General features: G+C 43.9%; 1 protein-coding gene across 1 annotated transcript in view; it reads right to left on the bottom strand.

Annotated features, from left to right (window-relative positions):
- The window catches only part of LOC137346606 (complement factor B-like), a 79,214-nt gene extending 63,991 nt beyond the window's left edge, over positions 1-15,223 (bottom strand). Inside the window, exons 1-4 of the mRNA XM_068010182.1 lie at positions 15,028-15,223; positions 9,312-9,518; positions 7,386-7,571; positions 109-279 (exon numbers count right to left, since the gene is read on the bottom strand). Of these exons, the coding sequence (XP_067866283.1) occupies positions 109-279; positions 7,386-7,571; positions 9,312-9,518; positions 15,028-15,133 (670 nt within the window). The 5' untranslated portion in view covers positions 15,134-15,223. The remainder of the gene's footprint in view (positions 1-108; positions 280-7,385; positions 7,572-9,311; positions 9,519-15,027) is intronic.
- Between the last annotated feature and the right edge of the window lie 8,612 nt (positions 15,224-23,835).

The following is a 23,835-nucleotide window of genomic DNA, read 5'->3' as shown; positions in this document are numbered from 1 at the left end:
TCTTTCTTTAAAGATGTTTCTCCTGAATTCCTTATTGCAGACAATGCCATGGGAGATCTGCTAGTTATGATAAAAGATTTAGAAGAAATGAGATATAAAGAGGTTTACTTTCACATCGAGGCTGCACTCCAGACCACCGGCCAGATTCCAAACATGTGCGTTCTGATGAACCCCGTAGAATGTATTTGCCACAGTGGTATTGGACAGTTGAAAAGAGATTATAATGCTTCCCTTCCTTTCTCGCACCAAAGGGGATTCCGGGGTTCGGGCAGAATGTGCCTAAATGGACAAAATAAAAGCATGTTGATAGATACCTTCTATAGGACATGGACCCAGATTCTGATTTTAATCTCAAACTGGTTCTACATCATACTGTCAAACCCCCTGTTTAAAGCATTGCAGTTGAATGTGATTGTTCAGGATTGTTCACCCCGAGTCCATATTCAGAACATGACTACCTTTCCAGCTTTGAGTTTCAGTATCTGCATCCTGGATTGTTAGGTCATGTCAAGCACACCACATGCAGATACAGGGCTAGAAATCGGTTAGCCTCATTTTTTGGATGCGGTGGAGTGGGGTGGCGGGGGAGGTGGGGGGGGGGCGCAGTTGGGGGGGGAGGTGGGGGTGGTGTCACGATTTGCAACCTGCCTGCGCCGTTCAGATCAAGGTGGGCTACATGCAAACTTTGTGCAGCCACCTGATCTGAAGGATGGTGGTGTTGACTCAAGCAGCTCCCACACCGCTATCTGCTCCAGATTGCTGCCTGCAGTTTCTGCCCACAGCAGGAGGGCCCGGCAGTGTTGTTCGCAGCTCTTCTTAAAGGCTGGCTGTATCTTAAAGGGAAGCTGCATTCAGCAGTATTGCTGCAATGCAAATTGTTACAAAGTGGACACCAGGGCAGACAGAGAGCGCCAGAGTAATGGATGCAGTGCTGAAGTGGGTAAGAGGAAAGATGTCATGGTTCCACAGAGGGGCCAGGAGACTGTCAAGGACCACCTTCAGAAGGGAGTAGGAGCAGGAGGCCAGGGAGATGAATTCCCAAAGTCTGGACCTGAGAACCTTGCAGCAGTGCCATAAGAGGTCTAGTGACTTCATGTGGGTAGCCAACGTTAGGGAATGCATCTTCACATGACCGCCTACTCACCACACCACCAGCCTCTCACACTGCACAATACACCACACCCAATCACTCACTCAGCATCAGTCCCTGGCACTGGACTCCACCTCACCCTTACACACTGAAAAATGCTGCCAGCCTCACACCCACTTCTTGCTGCCTCCACATACCTCCGGCTATTCAGCTATTGCAGCCACATCACCCAAACATAGTGATGCACAATCACTGACATTCTGCCCTTTCTCTTGCAGGACAAGGTGGCACAGAATAGAAGGGAACAGAGCACAGCTGTCAGGAACATGGATGCCTGCATCTTCTGAACCCGATGGAGGAGATGGTTGTCCACATCATGGGGGCGGCTACGATGGGGCCCATGGCATCCAGCGTCACTAACTACATTGAGGATGGCAGTCTGTGTTCCCTCTAAGCTGCACAGGTGCGCAGCCATGCAGCAACCGGGACTGCATCAGGCAGGGAACAAATGGGTCACGCACAAGCAAGATTCCCTTTAAGATGCGTGCATGCACAGCCACATACCGATCTTAAAGGGACCATGCAGTGCAAGTAGCACAAGTTAGAGAGAACATTGATGACAGCATGTTCCTGCCTCATTCCCCTTCTCAAGTGCCAGCGCACCTTCATCCTGCTATCTGGCATGATGAGCGAGATGTTGATGGTGTGACCATGCACCTTTAGTTTCACACCCCAAACCCCTTCCCTCACACTAACCTTTGCCTTCTGAGTTTCTGCTTTCAGGATCCCAAGAACGGTCGCCTGCCCAGCCACAGCTCACTCCGGAGGAGGACGGAGAGCAACAAGCACAACACTAATGAAGAGGCCCCATCACTTGATCTGACACTCGCAGCCACCAGCTCAGACACTGGCGCTGCACATAACTTGGAGGCTAGTATAGAACTGGGATCAACACAGATTGAGTCAACTGGGTACAAGTGGCCTGTGGCAAGGCCAGGGATAAATGATGGTTCATTTGCCAGCTCACCAGAGGACAAGTTCACAGGCGTGTTCATTGCAGAGGACTAAGATGAAGACCTTGATGGGGTGGCATTTAGGAGAGAGTTGAATGGTACATTGCCTAGCATGTCAGACAGCCTCCTGTCACTGTCAAAGAGCATGGGGGAATCCGACTCAACCTGGTAGAGAGCATGGTGTGGAGCTTGCTGTCTCCACAGCCTCTGCTCCATCTGCCTGTTGTGCTGCAGACCTGTTGCAGCTTTAGTGTGCAGAGGTCACCCACTCTTCTGCCGCCACTGAGAGGATGCAGTGACACTCTCTGACAAATCCAGGAACTCACCAAAACACCATCCAAAAACACTCCAGAGTACTTACAGAGTACTTTGCAAAACAAAAAGTTCCAAAACATTACCTTACTTGCAACCTGTGTGTGTTTAAATGATGCTACTGCAGAACCGTCTTGCAGCTTCATGCCTGTTTTTTCCTGAGTAAACAATGCAGAATCTGCCTGGACAATCGTTGCCCAAATTTGGCATCCTGGCATCACATCAGCCAGCTGATGTGTGTGACATCAGGAGAGCGCTGAATCGGCGTCTTCAGGCACACACAGGGGACGCACCTGCAAGCATGCTTATCCTGGCAGAACGCTACCCAGGAAGCAGCTGGCAGTACGGGAGACACAAATAGAGTGTCACAAGGCATCCGTAGCACTATGTGAAGCGATTTCTTGCCCACAGAATAAAGCTCCCTCTACACCTTTCCAGCCATATGCCATAGCCCAGTATCAAAAGAATACCATGCCCTGACATTCAGTCCCACATGCAGCTTTCCTTGGTGTTACTCTCAGTAAATTTGCTATCACTTTATACCAAATTATGGACAGTGCATTTTTAATTATGGATCTGTGCCCATTAGGAACTGGGTTTAGGCTTCCCAAACTAATTTCACTTAGAATTTTTAAAGCCAGCCTGGACGGATGGACTTGATTCCAGGTTCCAGATTGCAGGAATGGAGCATAACCTGCTGTCACAGTTATTTGGGAAGAAGACAGGATTAGGTTATTGTAACAGATCCAGCTAGTTGCAAGGTTTAAAAAATCCCATTCCAGTCCTAATTCACGCATTTCACCAAAAACCTATCAGAAGTTCCATCTTGGACCTGCTAACATGATCTGCCTTTACTGCCTCCCTGGAAAGCCTGTTCCACATATCAAGGATGAGAAATTTCCACCAAATGGTGGATTTCTGACATTAGTGTTTTGGAAATCTGCCATTGGCTCCTTCCGGCCTGCCAAAGCTTTCAATCCGGCCCCGTCTGTGATTGGTCAGTGTCTGTGACTGACAGCGGTTTGGCGGTTGGCGGGTGCACTGGGATCGGCCGCCCCTGCTGTTTTCAGGAGGTTCAGTGAGTGAGCGGGAATAGCTTCTGAGGGGGAGAGTGAAAGAGAAGCCAAGGGGAGAGCAGGAAATGGACCAGCACACAGCCAGAGGCAAGGGGCAGAGCGGTGTGGAGGGATCACACACAGAGAGTCAGGCAGCCCTTTAAACCAGAACCAGCCTGGGAGCAGAGAGATAGCGAGAGAGACAGACAGAGAAGGGGGACACGGTGTGGGGGTAGAACACAGAGAGAGGGGGACACAGAGAGGGAGGGGGAGAGAGACACACACACACACAGATATGGGGAGGAGAGAGCGAGACAGCAACACGAGAGATAGGAGAGAGAGAGACACACACAGAGCAAGACAGAGAGAGAGAGAGAGAGAGACAGACACAGAGAGGGTAGAGACACAGAGAGACAGGGGGTGGGGAGAGAGAGAGAGCACGATCAAGATCACTCCTGACAGATGGACATCTATTCAGAATACTCCACATCGCTACATCAAGTGTGTGGGCAGACATTGACTACTTGTGCAAGCAAAAGCAATGTTCAACATAAATCAGTGTTCAACATAGTGTTGAGAAAGTAAGTTCATAAGTTATCGTCTCATTTAAAGATGGTTCACTAAAATGCACATTTTTGTTGTTTTGATCAATAGTAAAGTAAATTTCTAATGCCTTTATCTTTCCATAATTTTCTCACTTGCCCCCTATGTAGGACAAAAATTGTAATGTGATCCTCACGCAAAAAGTTTGGACACCCCTGCAGTTTCCAACCTGCAGACCCAAAAAGTGGGTTTAGAAAAAAATTAAACTCTAGGTTTCATGGCAGTTGCTGTGAGTAGGAACTGCTGCTTCTGACCTTTGACACAGCTTTGTGGTTTTACAGCAGGCTTTTTTAAAAAAGCGGAACTGACAGTTCGGGTGTTAAAATTTACTTCATCTTCATAATTACATGAAGTAGTAACTGTTTTAAATGCTCAAATGTTGGATTTCAAGAATACAGCTTCAGCCAAGGACTACCGGATTTACAAACTGTATTTAAGTTCCATTTATTCTGGACTTTAATCCAACCACCAAATCTGTTCCCCTCTGTAATCTATTTGTGTGTGTGTGTGATTCTCGTATGAATGTGTGCGTAAATGTGCAGCGTATTTTTAAATCAGCTTAGAGTGTTAAGTATAATAAACTTACCACTTTCTTGTTTAAATTCAAGAAAACCTGTCCAATTGGTTCTTTTGCAATTACATTAGAGGACCAAGATCAAACACTCACTGAGGTGGTAAGCACAATCATTGTTTTTAAATGTAATAAACCATGTTGCGATCAAATAAGAGGAAAACTGAAGATTCCGAAGAAGGGTCACTGACCCGAAACGTTAACTCTGCTTCTCTTTCCACAGATGCTGCCAGACCTGCTGAGTGGTTCCAGCATTTCTTGTTTTTATTTCAGATTTCCAGCATCCGCAGTATTTTGCTTTTATTACCTAAAACAGATTATCTGGTCATTAACTCATTGTGTGCTTTTGCTGTGCACAACTAGGTGGCTGTATTGCCTCCTTTACAGTATTACTTCAGAAGCATTTCAGTGACTGTAAAACACTTTGGGATGTTCTGAGGTGTGAAAGGCACTTTATAAATGCAAATCTGCTTTTCTTCCAGTTCCAATCATGAGGTTCTTTTGTTAGGTCCTTGGGATACCTTATCTGGGGTCAAATTAATTTCAATATTTTTGGAGGGGTCCCAACAGGATTCTTGCCTACATTAAGGAGCCTGCTATACAGGAGGGGTAAAGGTTGCTGCAGAATATAAGCTTAAACAAGAATAATACAATTTCTACCTATTTGTGGGTTTAAGACCCACTTCAGGCACCTGAGTACATAACATCGGCTGATACTCCAATGCAGTACTGAGAGAGTGCTGCACTGTCTGAGGTGCCATTTTTCAAATGAGACGTTAAACTGAGGACTCATTTGCCTTTCAGGTGGCCGTAACAGATCCCTCCACGGCACTAGTTGAAGAACAGCAGGGGAGTTCTCCTGTCTACAAGAGCAGGTCAGAGGCTAGGAATCCTGCGGCGAGTAACTCACCTCCTGACTCCACAAAGCCTGTCCACCATCTACAAGGCACAAGTCAGGAGTGTGATGGAATACTCTCCACTTGCCTGGATGGGTGCAGCTCCAACAACACTCAAGAAGCTCGACACCATCCAGAACAAAGCAGCCCGCTTGATTGGCACCCCATCCACAAACATTCACTTCCTCCACCACCGACGCACAGTGGCAGCAGTGTGTACCATCTATAAGATGCATTGCAGCAACGCACCAAGGCTCCTTAGACAGCACCTTCCAAACCCGTGACCTCTACCACCTCGATGGACAAGAGCAGCAGACGCATGGGAACACCACCACCTGCATGTTTCCCTCCAAGTCACACACCATCCTGACTTGGAACTATATCGCCGTTCCTTCAGTGTCGCTGGGTCAAAATCCTGGAACTCCTTTCCTAACAGCACTGTGTGTGTACCTACCTCACATGGACTGCAGCAGTTCAAGAAGGCAGCTCACCATCACCTTCTCAAGGGCAATTAGGGATGGGCAATAAATGCTGGCCTGGCCAGCGACGCCCATATCCCATGAATGAATAATTTTTTTAAAACCAGGCCAACCCTTTGCCCTCAATAAAAACCACGAGAAAACAGCTGTACTGCCATTTATTGCACTGATTGCTGGGATGAGGGGATTGTCCTATGAGGAGTGATTGAGTAGACTAGCCTATATTCCTTAGGGTTAAGAAGAATACGAGGTGATCTTATTGGAACATATGAAATTCTTAAGGGGTGCGTTGGATAGATGCTAGGAGGATGTTTCCCCCGGCTGGGGAGTCTAGAGCTATGGGTCACAGTCTCAGAGACTGAGATGAGGAGAAATTTCTTAACTTAAGGGGTTGCGAATCTTTGGAATTCCCTACCTCGGCAAGTTGTGGATGCTCAGTCGTTGAATATATTCAAGACTGAGATTGATAGATTTTTGGATACTAAGGGAATCAATGGGGATAATGTGGGAAGGTGGAGTAGAGATAGAACACCAGCCATGATCTTTTTGAATGACGGAGCAAGTTAGAAGGGCCGAATGGCCTACTTCTGCTCCTATTTCTTATGTTCATTGCTGTTTTTGGAACCTTGCTGTGTGCAAATTAGCTGCTGTTTTTGCCTACCATTACAAAAATGATTACTGTCCAAAGGTTCTTCATTGTCCGTGATACGTACTGGGATGTGCTGGGGAAGTGAAAGGTATTATATAAATACAAGTTGCTTTTCTTTCTTTCCCATTTGTTTACATAGCAGCTGCATAATGTAATTCATTCTATGTGAAGCACTTTGGGTTGTTTCTGGCAGATGTGAAAGACGTTATACAAATGGAAATATTTCTTTTGTTGTATAAACTGAAAGATCTCTGATCCATGTGAAAGGTTTAAATCTGACAAGCACTTGTTTTACTCTTTAGAACTGAATAGGGTCGACCTAATAAAATAAGTTAAACCCAGCTATGGGTATAATAATGTAATCTGAACTGTTATATTGTACATTAAACAGTTAATGCTATGCCATCATTCTCAAACCAAGTTCTGCTTGTGATGACTAAGGTAACAGTTGTCTTATTGACTAGGTAAGGTGTGCAATCAGCTGCACAGAAAACTGCCCCGTTTAGTCCTTGATACCTTTGGAGTGAGCCCAGAGTTAAATGTAAGTTAAATGTCTCCTTTTAATTGGGTCAGAGTATGTCGGACAACTGAAGTTGGAGATTAGTTGGAAACACACCGAAACCCTGATTTGTTATTTCTACTAAACCATCCTGTCTGCACTTAAAAGGATAGTTGTTCTTGTGAACAGTGTAAAAGAAGTAAAAACCAAATAAATACCTTCAGCGTTACATCTTGGCAAATACCCACTCCATTGGCCATTCGGCAAACAGGTGCTCGTTGATGAACCAGTCAGCTGGTATCCATTAAAGCACTGAAATGTGACTGAATCATTGACTTTGTACGTGTCCTTAACAGGGTTAAATGATCCAAATTCAAAATAGTCTGGCGCAACGCAAGTCATTTCTGCAATTACAGTTCAAGGGAGAATTAAGATTGATTACATCTGAAGCCATGACATTCTATGCATGGTGATGATAGTTAAAGGGCCTGATTTTAACTGAACTCAAAACCCATTCACTCACACAGAGTTAAAATCGGGCCCCGTAAGTGTGAGAACTGGTGGTAGGGAATCCCACATTTAGGGAGTAGGAGTGTAATTTGCAGATGTAATCCAAGTATTAAACGATGTGTTGTCTGTTCCAGGTAAGAGATGTATTGGAGCAGAGGGGAGGATTCCTAGTGTAGGCCAGTCAGAAATAGTGGTTCACATAGGAACAAAAATAGGAAGAACAGAATGGAGGTCTTGCAGGGTGAGTTTAATGTGTCTAGGGACTGGTTTAAGGCATAAGAGGTCAGGGATAATAATATCTGGATTACTGCTGATGCTACATATTAGGTTAGGGAGAAACAAATGCAACAGCAACCTGCAGCCTGAGTGTGGAGTGTTGTGTAGAAGAGAAGGTTTCCAGTTTCCAAACCATTTCAAGGAGGAGCAAACTGTTCAGGCAGGATGTTCTTCAGCTAACTGAGGACAAATTAACATTGGACTAAATGAACAAGAATGTCTTATAGGGCAAAGCACTGGATGGTTATAGGCCTAAACGGTTAAAGAACTTCCTCAGGTGTGGCAGAGTAACGGGGTAATATTGACCCTGATACTGTGCAACAACCAGGGTTGGTAGATGAGATTATAGTTACAGAGCACATTGGAAACAGCCACCACAATATGGGTGAGTTTGAAGTCAGGAGAAGAGGAGGAGTACAGCAAAAGTTCTCAACATAGGGTTGCAATTTTGAGGACATTATGAGGAAATGAGGGTACTAAGAGGGCCAGTCCGGAACCTAGAGTGCGATACTTGGACACATTGTTAGAAGGAAAGAATACAGATGAAAAATGGCACAAATTAAAGAGTATACAGAGTATCTATATACCACCAGAGGAGAGGTGTAGCAGAGGGTGAATGGAACGGATGTGGGCAACAAGAAAAGTAATGGGGTGAGGGGGAGATTAAGGGGGAAAATAACTTTTAAGTATAGATGTAAAGTAGAAGTGAGAATAGATGAATATGAGTAAAGTATTAAAAAATTAAGAAACTGGTCAGGAGTTACAATAGGAAATAAGGTTTAGATTGTGGATAACATAAAGCACATATGAAAGGCTTATAAATATATTCACAGCAAAAAATCATTTGTGAAATAATAGGAGCCTTCATGAATTCCAAAGGCGATGGGCAGATTGAGGCCATTTAGATAGACTTAACACTCGATTACTGAAGGAAGTAGGTAATAAACACACACCAGTCCTGGCAACCATTTTCAAGAATGGGAGGAAGGCAAATGTAAAAATATAAGCACAATTTAGGAAGAGTGCCAGTAAAATAACGACAATTGATTGTTTTGACAATGGGTTCTTGCAGGATGCTGTGTCTACTGGCTATGTGTCTCAGCAAATGGGTCAGGAATGAGTCACAATGAAAGTAGTCTACTGGAGAGACTCATGTTGAATTGTTAAGCTTCTACTTTTGGTTAACCAAGGCCAAGACCAATTTTCTAATGTTAAGACTAATTTGATAAGAACGTGCAGCAAATATGGAGCTGAATAATCCTTTGGAATACTGATTTTTAACTCAATTAAAAGTGACTTCCCATAATATTGAAGAGTCAGATCGCTAGAAAAGGGATTTTAATATTCTAAAGACAAACCTTTGCATGTTGCCTCAAGTACTGTTTCGTGATAAACATTTTTCAATCTACTCCAAGCATGGTATTTGTTGCAGTATCTCCAACTGACTGGATAGGGCCGGAATCCAAGAGGGCAAATGTAAGTCATCACACTTCTTTCTACTCGATTCTCAGGCCATTCGATCCTTCCTCCTTTAATTACCTCTTCATTGCTGCAAAGTTGTTCTTCTATAGTATCATTCATGAACAGAAAGAGCATAACATTAGAGGTGAGTATACGCTCTTCAACATTTGCATTTATCCTCTAATGAATGTATTCCCCTCTACAATGAGTATCTTTATCCCTCTCTAATGAATAAATTTCTCCTACAATATCAGTATATTTATCTCTTTCCAATGTTCTGCCCTCCTCTCCCGAAGCCATTGTATGTTTTCCAGAAGCTTCAGGTACTTTTCTCAAATAGCCATTCTTTGTGCGTGAGCCAAGATTTGGGAGTGTTACTAGGATATTTTGAGTGTGGGGAGCCCATTGTATCCTTGCCTACTCTCATCACACTTACACTCGATCACACATGTACTCTGTAGAAGAATTATGTGATAATGATCAGGGAAGAGAACCATGGCTGATTTATCTAATTCCTGACCAAAGGTCACCAAGCCCAATCCCATTTGTCTGCTTGGCTGAGATTAGCTATTAAGCCTGGGACCTTGTCTACTTTCATTTGACAACTTGTTACAAAAGGGTTTTTCTACCCAGTACTTGGCACTGCCAAGCAAAGTCAGAGTAGTTTCCATGAAATAATGCTATCTGGCAGAAACATGGCTGGGAGTTGACAAAGGATAAAATATGGAAGTTTTTTTTGCAGAGGATTGTGCTCATCAAGGCAGAATCATAAAGTGATACAGCACAGAAAGAGGCCATTCGGTCCATCGTTCCTGCGCTGGCTCTTTGAACTATCCAATTAGTCCCATCATTTCTCTTCCCTTTCCCCAGAGCCTTGCAATGTTTCTCTCTTCAAGCATTTATCCATTCTTTTTGAAATTTACTATTGAATCTGCTTCCATCACCCTTTCAAGCAGTGTATTCCAGATCAAAACAACACTGCTTCTTTTGCCAAACACCTTTACGTCTGTGTCCTATGGTTACTGACCCTCTTGCCAGCGGAAACAGTTTCTCCTTATTTACTCTATCAAACTGAGCCATGATTTTAACACCTCCATTAAATCTCCCCTTAACCTTCTCTGCTCTAAGGAGAACAGCCCCAACATCTCTGGTGTCTCCACATTGCTGAAGTCCCACATCCCTGGTACCATCCTAGTTAATCTCCTCTGTACCCTTTCTAAGGCCTTAATGTCCTTCCTAAAGTGTGATGACAAAATTTGACACTAAATATCAGCAATAGCCTAACCAGTGTTTTATAAAGGTTTAGCATAACTTCTTTGCTTTTGTATTCTATGCCTTTGTTCATAAAGCTAGGAATCCCCTATGCTTTTTAACAGCCTTTTCACCTTGTCCTGCCAGCTTCAAACATTGAAAGAAAACTAACTTTACCCAAAATCTTCTGGATAGAAAATACTTGAATATGACTGAGGATTAAATTCAAAACAAATGCTGGGTGTAACTCTAGGTCTCTCTGTTCCCCTTTAAAGTTGTACCATTTAGTTTATATTGCCTGTCCTCAATCATCCTACCAAAATGCTTCATTTCAAATTTCTTTGCATTAAATAGCATCAGCCATGTTTCTGCACATCTCACCAGTCTGTGGGGCATTAGACCCAATGTCTAGGATAGCTCCTTCTTCCCCTTGCAGCCCCCCACTACGCTCCTCTGGCCTCCTGTTTTCCAGAAGGTTACATCTGCTGAAGCTCATCCTGGCTGCTCTGTCCAATGTCAGAGCAGCCTGTTCCTATCTGAACTCCCTCAGCTGGGCTTTGTGCATTCACCAGCCCTTTCCCTGCCAACCTCTGCTGCCCCAGTGATGCCAGTGGGCTCACGTCCCTCTCCAGATTCCTACCACTCACCACTGAGAAAAGCAAGTCTGACAGCTGCAGCAATGATCACTCTATTTAGACCTCTGCATCATGTTAATCAGCCCTTCCCACGGCCCTCTGCATTGTTCACATCTTTTAAACCTTGCTGTGGTCTAGACATGGTATTCTCCTGTGCCCTGCCTTTGAAAATCCCAAACTGCTGCTGACAAGCCTTTTACAGACTCATAGAGAGATACCGCACTGAAACAGGCCCTTCGGCCCACCGAGTCTGTGCTGACCAACAACCGCCCATTTATACTAATCCTACATTAATCCCATATTCCCTTACATCTCCACCTTCCCTCAATTCTCCTACCACCTACCTACACCTAGGGACAATTTACAATGGCCAATTTACCTATCAACCTGCAAGTCTTTGGCTGTGGGAGGAAACCGGAGCACCCGGCGGAAACCCACGCGGTCACAGGGAGAACTTGCAAGCTCCGCACAGGCAGTACCCAGAATTGGACCCAGGTCGCTGGAGTTGTGAGGCTGTGATGCTAACCACTGCACCACTGTGCTCAACAGACAATTAATTGGAGACATGCGGGATTGCTGTTCCCTCCTTCCTGGCATCCCTTTAAAAATGGCTTCACATTCCCTGGAGGTGACGGGACCCAGTACTGACCACTGAGAACAGGAACTTCAAATCGCGCGCGCACCCGAACCCGCACCCAGCAGGCTTTAAAAATTTGGCCCTGTTGTCCCAGATTAACAGATTAAGTGAATTGGTCAAATACTGTGGCAAATGGATTCAATGTAGGCAAGTGTGAGATCATCCACTCTGGACCTGAAAAGGGTAGAACTTGATATTTTCTAAATGGTGAAAAGCTGGAAATATTGGCGGTCCAAAGAAACTTAGGAGTCCATGTACATAGATCATTAAAATGTAATGGACAGGTACATAAAATAATCAAGGAGCCTAATGGCAAGCTGAGTTTTGTATCTAGAGGACGAGAACACTAGGGGGTCAAAATTATGCTACAGCTATACAAAGTCCTGGTTAAACTGCACCTGGAGTACAGCATTCAGTTATGGACAATGCACCTTAAGAAGGATATATTGACCTTGGATGAGTGCAGTGTAGTTGATAACCTGAATTCCAAGGATTAAATTGTGAGGAAAGATTGCACAAACTAGCATTGTATTACCTCAAAGTTAGAATGTTAAGGGGTGATTTGATCAAAGTTTACAAGATATTAAGGGGAACAGATAGGGTAGATAGAAACTATTTCTGCTGTTTGGAAAGTCTAGGACGAGGGGATATATTCTTAATGCTCGAGCCAGACCTTTCAGGAATGAAGTTCAGAAACATTTCTACTTGCAAGGGATGGTAGAAATTTGGAACTCTCTTCCACAAATGGCAATTGGCCCTAGATCAATAGTTAATCTTAAATCTGGGATTGATAGATTTTGGAGTGGTGCAGTGGTTAGCACCGCAGCCTCACAGCTCCAGTGATCCGGGTTTGATTCTGGGTACTGCCTGTGTGGAGTTTGCAAGTTCTCCCTGTAATCCTGTGGGTTTCCGCCGGGTGCTCCGGTTTCCTCCCACAGTCAAAGACTTGCAGGTTGACAGGTAAATTGGCCATTGTAAATTGCCCCTAGTATAGGTAGGTGGTAGGGAAATTGAGGGAAGGTGGGGATGTGGTAGGAATATGGGATTAATGTAGGATTAGTATAAATAGGTGGTTGATGGTCAGCACAGACTCAGTGGGCCGAAGGGCCTGTTTCAGTGCTGTATCTCTAAATTAAAATAAAATAAATTAACCAAAGGTATTAAGGGATATGGGCAAAGGCAGGTATATGGAGTTAGGATGCAGATCAGCCATGATCTCACTGAACAGACTCAAGGGGTTAAATGGCCTCTTCCTGTGCTAATGGGTTACAGCTTGGTTGGCTAGGTTTTTGAAATGGATAAGGATGGTAAGACCAAAGGGCATTCATGTGAAATATACAGGCAAATAGTTAGGTTACATGACAGGAAATATTTATTTGCAGAGTCATTGTTCTCTAGGACAGATTATCAAAACATTTGATGGGCATGAATTTGCTGCAACCCTTTAAAAGGGAACTTGACAAGCTCCTAAGAGGGAATTTCCATTTACAGTTAGGTAATTCCATATATAATTGTATATATAGGTGAAAAGGAAAATAATGCGGAGCTATGGGGAAGGAGGAGTGGAGTGGAACTAATTGGCTAGATCTTTCAAAGAGACAGCACAGGCAAGATGGGCCGAATAGCTTCCTTCTGTACTGTGTGATCCTATAGAGTAATTAGCGGTTGTCTTGAACTACAAGCAGTTGAGTTCCACATTTGTCTTAAAAACTGAAGAGGAATTTCCCTGTTTTTGAGTTGGCCATTTCTATTCATGTCACTCCCAGACTGTGTGGTTCGGTACATTTGGTCGCAGCGTGTTTGAATGAGAGGGGGACTCGATGGGCCTGTTGCTCTTATCACACTCTTTTTGTATGCTCATATACCATTTTAAGAAACTTAACTGATTAATTTTAAATAGTTTAATTCATCCTTTGAATACTGGACAGAGACTGTTACAAATATGTTCAGTGTCCACAGATATCACAAACAGTAATTTCTAGGCTTTGAGCTTCCTCAACGTAAGATTATTTCATTGACTTTCTCAGTCTGTCTTGAGACGGGATAACATTACAACAATCAGCCTATCTTCATATCAGTTACATGTACACTCTGTGATACATAAGGTATTGGCATTGAAATTAACGAGATCCTATTACTAGACGAGTATGAATAGATTGCAATGCCTCCCTCTTAACAGGAGATGGAAACAACATGATGCCAAAAAAGACCAAAACTCTTCAACACCATTGGGAGAGGAAATACAAGATCACACTGTGATCACAAATTTCTTGGTCAGTTCGATGTCTGACACACAAAGAACTTTGCCGCCATGTCTAAAGACAAGCAACTGAAACGTTTACCTGCAGAACTTCTGTTTTCCCCAATAAAATGCGTCCATTCACTCCCACTGGAACATGCCACATTCAACCAGGTCCAGGCAGCTTGGCTGTAGGATTATAGAGCTGAGGTTTGGTTTGCACAGCGCGTACTGCTGGAGTTCAGCCTGCTAAAACCATGCAGCTTACAAATGCAGAGCTCTGTGTACTCTCCACTGCTTGTCCAGCCGGAATCACTCTATCTATTACGGTAGAGCCTTGCAGGGTTATCCAAAGCTGAATGGGAAGAATCATTACCCCTGGTGACAGCTCAGCCCTTCCAGATTCCATTAGTGCTGGTCCATTACCTGCCATGCCCCGATGTTCTGTGGGACTATCTAGTTCATATACTATTAATTCTGCCAGAGTTGACTTGGTTCTGAATTTTCATTACCAAGTGTCATCTTTGAGCCACAGTGATGCCTAAGAAACTCTGCTTCCAGCTTAGACTGCAAGAGTAGTGATTCAACCCAGGATCGCCCTCAAAAGGCAAGGTATCCCCTGTATATCTCTGCCCAGGTCCCCTGCTCTGATCACTGCCAAGAGACCCTAATCCTGAACAGCGTAACATTACTATCCCTGTAGGTACAGCCAAGCTAGTGACGCCATTGAATCATGTATGCAAATCTAAGAAAAAATACAAAAAAAATCAGAAAAATGTACAACTGCACCAATTAGTTAAGTAAAACGTAAGTATAAATACATCATTCAGGAAATCACAGATGCACCGTACCACATATTGCAGCAGGTAAGACTCCAATAGTTATCAAAATCGTGAATTTCATAACCAGTCCGTGCAGCCTGGCCCAGTGAAAGGCTGTGGTTAATTGTACAGCCATCAGCAGAAAGAAGTGAGTTGAAATTCTGATTTTTAGAACGCAGTCTGCTGTGTACCGTTTCTGTTGGTTAATGATTGCAGTCAGGCCAGTCTGGAGACAGCTTTTCAAATCTAATGCCAGTCATTTACTGGAATGTTTCATTTGATGTTTGTTTTGCTGTTAAAACACTAATCATTAATCAATCGACACAGCAGCAGGGGGGCCGGGGGTGGGGAGAGGGGAAACGGAGCCTGATCATGTGACTTCTGGTATTCTCTCTATGCCAAATAATACATGTTTCAACAAAACACTTTTCTTCGTCCAGGACACAACAGGCCAAATATCTTCGAACTTCTGTAGGTCCCGACAGAGGGAAAGCTTTCTAAACAACTATGTTTTTGGGGGAAGGAAGGACACTAATATCTATGCAGGGAACAGGGTTGATGCGTGTGGAGAGCCTGTACTGCTCTTGCATGTTGGCTGTTGCCTGAAGAGCAGCATCAGAGACCACAAGGTTCAGTTGCCTGTAGGACTGCTATATGGCTGGATGGGAAGTGGGGTCCTTGGGCAGTCTCGTGTGTAGTCACTGGCCCTGAAATTGCTCAGCTGTTCTGGTGAACAAAGAACAAAGAACAAAGAAAATTACAGCACAGGAACAGGCCCTTCGGCCCTCCAAGCCTGCGCCGATCCAGATCCTCTATCTAAACATGTCGCCTATTTTCTATGGGTCTGTATCTCTTTACTTCCTGCCCATTCATGTATCTGTCTAGATACATCTTAAAAGACGCTATCGTGCCCGCATCTACCACCTCCGCTGGCAACGCGTTCCAGGCACCCACCACCCTCTGCGTAAAGAACTTTCCACGCATATCCCCCCTAAACTTTTCCCCTTTCACTTTGAACTCGTGTCCCCGAGTAATTGAATCCCCCACTCTGGGAAAAAGCTTCTTGCTATCCACCCTGTCTATACCTCTCATGATTTTGTACACCTCAATCAGGTCCCCCCTCAACCTCCGTCTTTCTAATGAAAATAATCCTAATCTACTCAACCTCTCTTCATAGCTAGCGCCCTCCATACCAGGTAACATCCTGGTGAACCTCCTCTGCACCCTCTCCAAAGCATCCACATCCTTTTGGTAATGTGGCGACCAGAACTGCATGCAGTATTCCAAATGTGGCTGAACCAAAGTCTTATACAACTGTAACATGACCTGCCAACTCTTGTACTCAATACCCCGTCCGATGAAGGAAAGTATGCCGTATGCCTTCTTGACCACTCTATTGACCTGCGTTGCCACCTTCAGGGAACAATGGACCTGAACACCCAAATCTCTCTCTACATCAATTTTCCCCAGGACTTTTCCATTTACTGTATAGTTCACTCGAATTGGATCTTCCAAAATGCATCACCTCGCATTTGCCCTGATTGAACTCCATCTGCCATTTCTCTGCCCAACTCTCCAATCTATCTATATTCTGCTGTATTCTCTGACAGTCCCCTTCACTATCTGCTACTCCACCAATCTTAGTGTCGTCTGCAAACTTGCTAATCAGACCACCTATACTTTCCTCCAAATCATTTATGTATATCACAAACAACAGTGGTCCCAGCACGGATCCCTGTGGAACACCACTGGTCACACGTCTCCATTTTGAGAAACTCCCTTCCACTGCTACTCTCTGTCTCCTGTTGCCCAGGCAGTTCTTTATCATTCTAGCTAGTACACCTTGGACCCCATGCGACTTCACTTTCTCCATCAACCTACCATGGGGAACCTTATCAAACGCCTTACTGAAGTCCATGTATATGACATCGACAGCCCTTCCCTCATCAATCAACTTTGTCACTTCCTCAAAGAATTCTATTAAGTTGGTAAGACATGACCTTCCCTGCACAAAACCATGTTGCCTATCACTGATAAGCCCACTTTCTTCCAAATGGGAATAGATCCTATCCCTCAGTATCTTCTCCAGCAGCTTCCCTACCACTGACGTCAGGCTCACCGGTCTATAATTACCTGGATTATCCCTGCTACCCTTCTTAAACAAGGGGACAACATTAGCAATTCTCCAGTCCTCCGGGACCTCACCCGTGTTTAAGGATGCTGCAAAGATATCCGTTAAGGCCCCAGCTATTTCCTCTCTCGCTTCTCTCAGTAACCTGGGATAGATCCCATCCGGACCTGTGGACTTGCCCACCTTAATGCCTTTTAGAATACCCAACACTTCCTCCCTCCTTATGCCGACTTGACCTAGAGTAATCAAACATCTGTCCCTAACCTCAACATCCGTCATGTCCCTCTCCTCGGTGAATACCGATGCAAAATACTCGTTTAGAATCTCACCCATTTTCTCTGACTCCACGCATAACTTTCCTCCTTTGTCCTTCAGTGGGCCAATCCTTTCTCTAGTTACCCTCTTTCTCCTTATATATGAATAAAAGGCTTTGGGATTTTCCTTAACCCTGTTTGCTAAAGATATTTCATGACCCCTTTTAGCCCTCTTAATTCCTCGTTTCAGATTGGTCCTACATTCCCGATATTCTTTCAAAGCTTCGTCTTTCTTCAGCATCCTAGACCTTATGTTTGCTTCCTTTTTCCTCTTAGCTAGTCTCACAATGTCACCTGTCATCCATGGTTCCTTAATCTTGCCATTTCTATCCCTCATTTTCACAGGAACATGTCTCTCCTGCACGCTAATCAACCTCTCTTTAAAAGCCTCCCACATATCACATGTGGATTTACCTTCAAACAGCTGCTCCCAATCTACATTCCCCAGCTCCTGCCGAATTTTGGTATAGTTGGCCTTCCCCCAATTTAGCACTCTTCCTTTAGGACCACTCTCGTCTTTGTCCATGAGTATTTTAAAGCTTACGGAATTGTGATCACTATTCCCAAAGTAGTCCCCTACTGAAACTTCAACCACCTGGCCGGGCTCATTCCCCAACACCAGGTCCAGTATGGCCCCTTCCCGAGTTGGACTATTTACATACTGCTCTAGAAAACCCTCCTGGATGCTCCTTACAAATTCTGCTCCATCTAGACCTCTAACACTAAGTGAATCCCAGTCAATGTTGGGAAAATTAAAATCTCCTATCACCACCACCCTGTTGCTCCTACATCTTTCCATAATCTGTTTACATATTTGTACCTCTATCTCACGCTCGCTGTTGGGAGGCCTGTAGTACAGCCCCAACATTGTTACCGCACCCTTCCTATTTCTGAGTTCTGCCCATATTGCCTCACTGCTCGAGTCCTCCATCGTGCCCTCCTTCAGCACAGCTGTGATATCCTCTTTGACCAGTAATGCAACTCCTCCACCCCTTTTACCTCCCTCTCTATCCCGCCTGAAGCAATGATATCCTGGGATATTTAGTTGCCAATCAAGCCCTTCCCTCAACCAAGTCTCAGTAATAGCAATAACATCAGACTCCCAGGTACTAATCCAAGCCCTAAGTTCATCTGCCTTACCTACTACACTTCTTGCATTAAAACAAATGCACCTCAGACCACCAGTCCCTTTGCGTTCATCATCTGCTCCCTGCCTACTCTTCCCCTTAGTCACACTGACTTCATTATCTAGTTCCTTACAGGCTTTAGTTACTACCTCCTTACTGTCCACTGACCTCATTTGGTTCCCATCCCCCTGCCACATTAGTTTAAACCCTCCAACTGTAAATTTGGCAGGGATCTCGTGGAAAAGCTAAAACGTGGGTCATGTTCCAGTCATTAGGCTAGAGTTTCAGGAATTCGATTGTGTGGCAGTCTACTCCACCCTGCTTCATGTGGCCACAGATATTGGTGGGAAGTGTGCAAGAGGCAGGGACTCCCTAGGTCTTGATTTCCTATGCTCCAGCCTCAGATGAGAACTAGTGTAGCATTAGGGTTGCCAACTGTAGACATAATCCTGGAGGAATTATCACATGACCTCCTTGCCCCCACCCGTTCACCATTGGTTACCCAACATGCCCATACCTATGGCATGCTGCCTTTTCCCAACAATTGGAAAGCCAATAATCTTTACCAAATTGGATGAATTTTCCCAGAACCAATATTTTTTATAAGAAAAAAAACTTTTAATGGCCCTGTGATTTTCTCCTGTGTTGCTCTCAACAGTGTCCTGGAGATTAATCTTTAATTTCTGGAGACTCCTGGGCATTTCTGGGGGTGGGGCGGCATCGGCACAGGTGCAAATGGTCTCATCTCACCAGAACGGGTGGAGGTAGGGCCAATTTGTGGCTTTAATCTGGGTCTGGGCAATTTAAAGCATCACCTTTTGTTAGATGGACATGAGGGAAAAAAGATGTTCTTCAGGGTGTGTGGTCTGTATCCCAATTCCAACCCCTCCCTCCCAATAACCCACACCCCCATCCTGAGCTAGCCAGCTTCCTCCAATATTTCCAGGGCTTTAAATAGAGGGATGTACCATCAATATGCCACAAAAGATCTGATCTAGGAGGCCCCGACACTGCCCCTGAAATAATTAGTGGGATTAGAGGTAAAGTTCCTTGGTAGGCATAATCCCAGCTCAATAAATGGGATTGCACCTGTGGATTCTCTGGGCGACACCAAAAGGCCCCAGTTTCATTTCTCATTCTATTCAGTTTTCCCTGTAGTTAAGTGCACATGTGGCTACTGGGTGAGGATAGGATTGTATCCGCCAAGGTCACGCAACTTACCAACACAGACTCCCAAGCTTCTTTGGCTACTCGGGCAGAGTTATATATTATTAATTATCTGTAAAGAGCTAGGACTGATTAGCTAGGAACTCATTGTTATGTGTAAGCCACATTCACAGCTGCACTGGCGAGACATGGGACATGTAACACGACACCAGTCTACAGCAATTTTTACCAGGCAGCATGGCGAGCTGTATTAAACACAAAAAGCTCCCGCTTTTCCAAGTCTAAAGTGTGATAAATTCTAACTCGTGGGAACCAGAAGATAACCAGGAGACATAACAGGCAGAGTCAATGGTGGGGGCGGGGAAGAAGGTATAAAGATAAGACTACTCTTTATGGATTCCATTAATGTTTGTAAGGCTCTAGCCTTGTTTACATGACTTGTTGAGGCATTATTTGCTTTTCCCCTTTGATGTTGCTTGTCCAATTGCTCCACCTAGCAGTCTGGCTTAGAATTTATGAGGCAGGTGGTAATTTCAAGTTACACTATTTCCCAGAACCCACAGTTGAGAAAATGAGATTAGCACCTGCTTGTGCTTTGGACCAGAAAATGCAGGTTATGACTTGTCCCGCATTTCCCAAAATATTAAGTAGGCACAAAAAAGGGTCCCATTCCAATTGTGCTAGTGGTGTAACATTCCCCCCCACCTCCAAGTCCTTTTGCTGCACTGTTTTAGTGTTTTGGGAACAGGTTTTATGCTGTTAAGAGTTATTACTGAATTTTCATCAAAGCAAACTGCGAGCTGGAGTTTTCTACTCACCTGCCTTCTAATTTCTACCCTGTAAAATAAGCAAACAAGAAATCCAACCTGATGAGTGTGAGTACAGAATTGGAAAATTCCAATTCAGGACTTGCCAATAATCCCATTCCCCATCCTGTCCTTATCCTGACCTATACAACCAGGACTTGGAAGAGAGAAGGAAGAAAAGAATGCATTTATATAGCACCTTTACCTCAGGACGTCAAAAAGTGCTTTACAATCAATGATCATTGTCACTATTGTAATGTAGGAAATGGGGCAGCCAATCAGTGCACAGCAAGCTCCCACAAACAGCAATTAGCTAATGAACAGATAATCCATTTTATTGATGCTAGTTGAGGGATTAATGTTGGATAACACTCTTGCTCTTCTTTGAAATCGTGGCATGGGATCTTTTATACGCACCAGAGACCAGATGGGTCAGTCTGTTCAATCCTAGAGATAGCACCTCCGCCAGAGTGGCGCACTCAATACTACACTGGAGGATCTGCCTAGATATTGTGCTCACTTTTCTGGAGCGGGGCTTGAAGCCACAATCTTCTGACTCAGAGGACAGAACATTACTACATATCCACAGCTGACGCTTTGAAGCAACGACCTCACAGTCTGTGTGACAGGTTTTGAATCGACCTCACTGTAGTGAGATGGCAACAAGTTATCTGAGAAAATGCTGGTCCGTAGTTTACTGAAATACTATGAGTTCACTGACACAGGCCTAGAGAGGAACTGGATATGGAGGTAGCCAATGGTTAACTTCATGGTGTATTTTATCATAGAATCATTATTTACCAAAGATGGATTGTGAAATAATCTACAACATTAACAGTAATGGGTCAATATATTTACGGGAATACAAGAGGCAAACAGTGGGTACTGAGTGCTGCCAGGTGTCATGGGAGTGTAATTTATTTTCCTCTATTAAAAACTAAGGGGGTCTATGTGCCTTTAAGACTGAGAGGTGTTTTCTCAGTGAGTGCAAGCCTGTTACTAGGCAACAGCAAGAGAGATGAGGTCACACACCATTTTGTACTGGCAGACCAGAGAAGCGTTCTCTCCGTGAGGAAGGTTTTTGTCCCTCTCATCAGAAAATCTACATTGGCCTCGAGGCTGTGTTTCGCCTAAAGAGGAAAAGACCCCGGAAAGGAATTTTTGCATTGTTGGAGGTAGAAAATTCCGTTTTTACTTCCAGTCTCTGAGATGTCTCTGCCTTAGCAGTGACTTTGTTGCCCTTTGTGTTTCTGGGAGTTCAGGAATTCTTAGGAAAGTTTCCACTGTTAGACTGCTAATCCAAAATCCAAACAAACCTGTTGCTATACTCTTTGTTGAAAGATCTGTGGGATGCCTACTGCAGCTGAATTGCCTTGACACCCATCCATTGCAGACTGTTCATCAAACTCGCCTGGAAACTTTGAGTGGCATCTGACTATTCGACTCTGGGACACCTCACCACTCTGGGAAAGTAACCTAACCAGGACGTATGACCTAGTTATTTCTATTATTCCTAAGAAACAGCTCTAATTTAAAACATCATTTTTGAAATCCAACTGGTTGACCGTTGGTTTTTGAATGTATGTGTGTGTTGTTACGACCCAGGTGGGAATAATGCATTGTCAGTTCATTCCCATTACTCCACAGCTCACAGCATATTATTAAAGTTTCCCACCTACTGGAAATTAGCCAACTTAAACACTTTATTAACCCCCAGAACCAAACCAGGTATTTTTAAACAACAACAAATTAACTATCAATGAACTAAACCTTAAACAATATTGAGATAACGCTATGTCTGAAAAAGACTTTATAACTTCTTACTGTTACTAACCCCCATGCACACACACATACATTTAAAAACCAACAGTTAAATGGTTTAAAAATATTACAAATTAGAGCTGTTTCTTCAGAATAATAAAATAACTGGGTTGTAAGTCTTGGTGGTTTGTTTTCCCAGAGCGGTGAGGTGTCCCAAAGTCAAATTGTCAGATGCCACTCTAAGTTACCAGGCGAGTTTGATGAACAATCTGTAATAGATAGATGTTCACTGCACTTCAGCTACAGCAGGCGTCAAACAGATCTTTCAACAAGGAGTATAGCAATGGGTTTACTTGGATTTTGAATTAGCAGTCGAGAGTGGAAACTTTCTTGAGAATTCCAGAACTCCCAGAAACACAAAAGGCAACAGAAAGTCACTCCTGAGACAGAGACTTCTCAGAGACTGGAGGTAAAAAAGGAATTTTCTACCTCTAACAATGCAAAGGTCCCTTTCCAGGGGATTTTTCCTCTTTAGGCGAAACATAACCCGTAGGTCAATGTAGATTTTCTGCTGAGAGAGACAAATCCTTCCTTCATAGCATGCTTCACTGGTCTGCCAGATCAAACCAGTTCTAGCCAGTCTTTCCACACAGTCAAACTGATCCAATATGGCATGTGACTTCTCTCTTGCTGTTGCCTAGGAACAGCTGCAGCTCACACACATACTGTTCCCCAGAGAGAAAAAATAACTCTCAGTCTTAAAGGTACACAGACCTGCCCCCCTCCTTAGTTTTAAAAGAAAAACAACTTCCATGACAGTGTGTATGGGGGTTAGGAGGAATAAGAAGTTATAAAGTCTTTTCAGACAAAGATTTATCTCAATATTGTTTAAGATTTAGTTTATTAATAAGTAGTTAATGTTATTATTTAAAGAAACCTGGTTTGGTGTATTTTATTCTTGGGGTTAATAAAGTGTTTAATTTGGCTAATTTCTGGTAGGTGGGAGACTTTAATAATATGCTGCGACCTGTGGAGTAGTGGGATTGAGTTAACAGTGCATTACTCCCGCCTTGGTCATAACACAGGAGACACCGTGGTGATACTGGGCCCAACATTTCAGAAGCGTCAATTAAGGAGAGAAGATTGGGGGATGGGATTATGAGCAAAATTCATGTCCTATATCATCAAGAAGATTGAACAAGTACTTTGGGTTGAAGCACACAGCCAGTAAGAGCATCTACTCAGCGAAATCTCAGACCAGGCCTCTTCTGAATGGCACTGCCGTGTGGTTTGCTCTGTGTTGACAGAACTGAAGTCTGGAGCCGACTCCTGTGAGAATCACAGTGAACGTGAATTACAGTCCCTCATCACGAGCAGTACATTTTCCATACACCATCATTTACCTGAAATGTTCTCTTCCTATCCTGTGTATGAAATTACATTTTTTAACTATAATTTTAATAAGTTTTAATTTTTAAAAAATGATTAGACTCCATCATGTGGCTGTTGCAGGAAGAGAAATTTGTCACACT

Source organism: Heterodontus francisci, chromosome 30 (genome assembly GCF_036365525.1).
Source record: "Heterodontus francisci isolate sHetFra1 chromosome 30, sHetFra1.hap1, whole genome shotgun sequence".
Lineage (NCBI taxonomy): Eukaryota > Metazoa > Chordata > Chondrichthyes > Heterodontiformes > Heterodontidae > Heterodontus > Heterodontus francisci.
The sequence above is the reverse complement of the archived record's forward strand: the minus strand, read 5'-3'. Positions and strand labels throughout refer to the sequence as shown.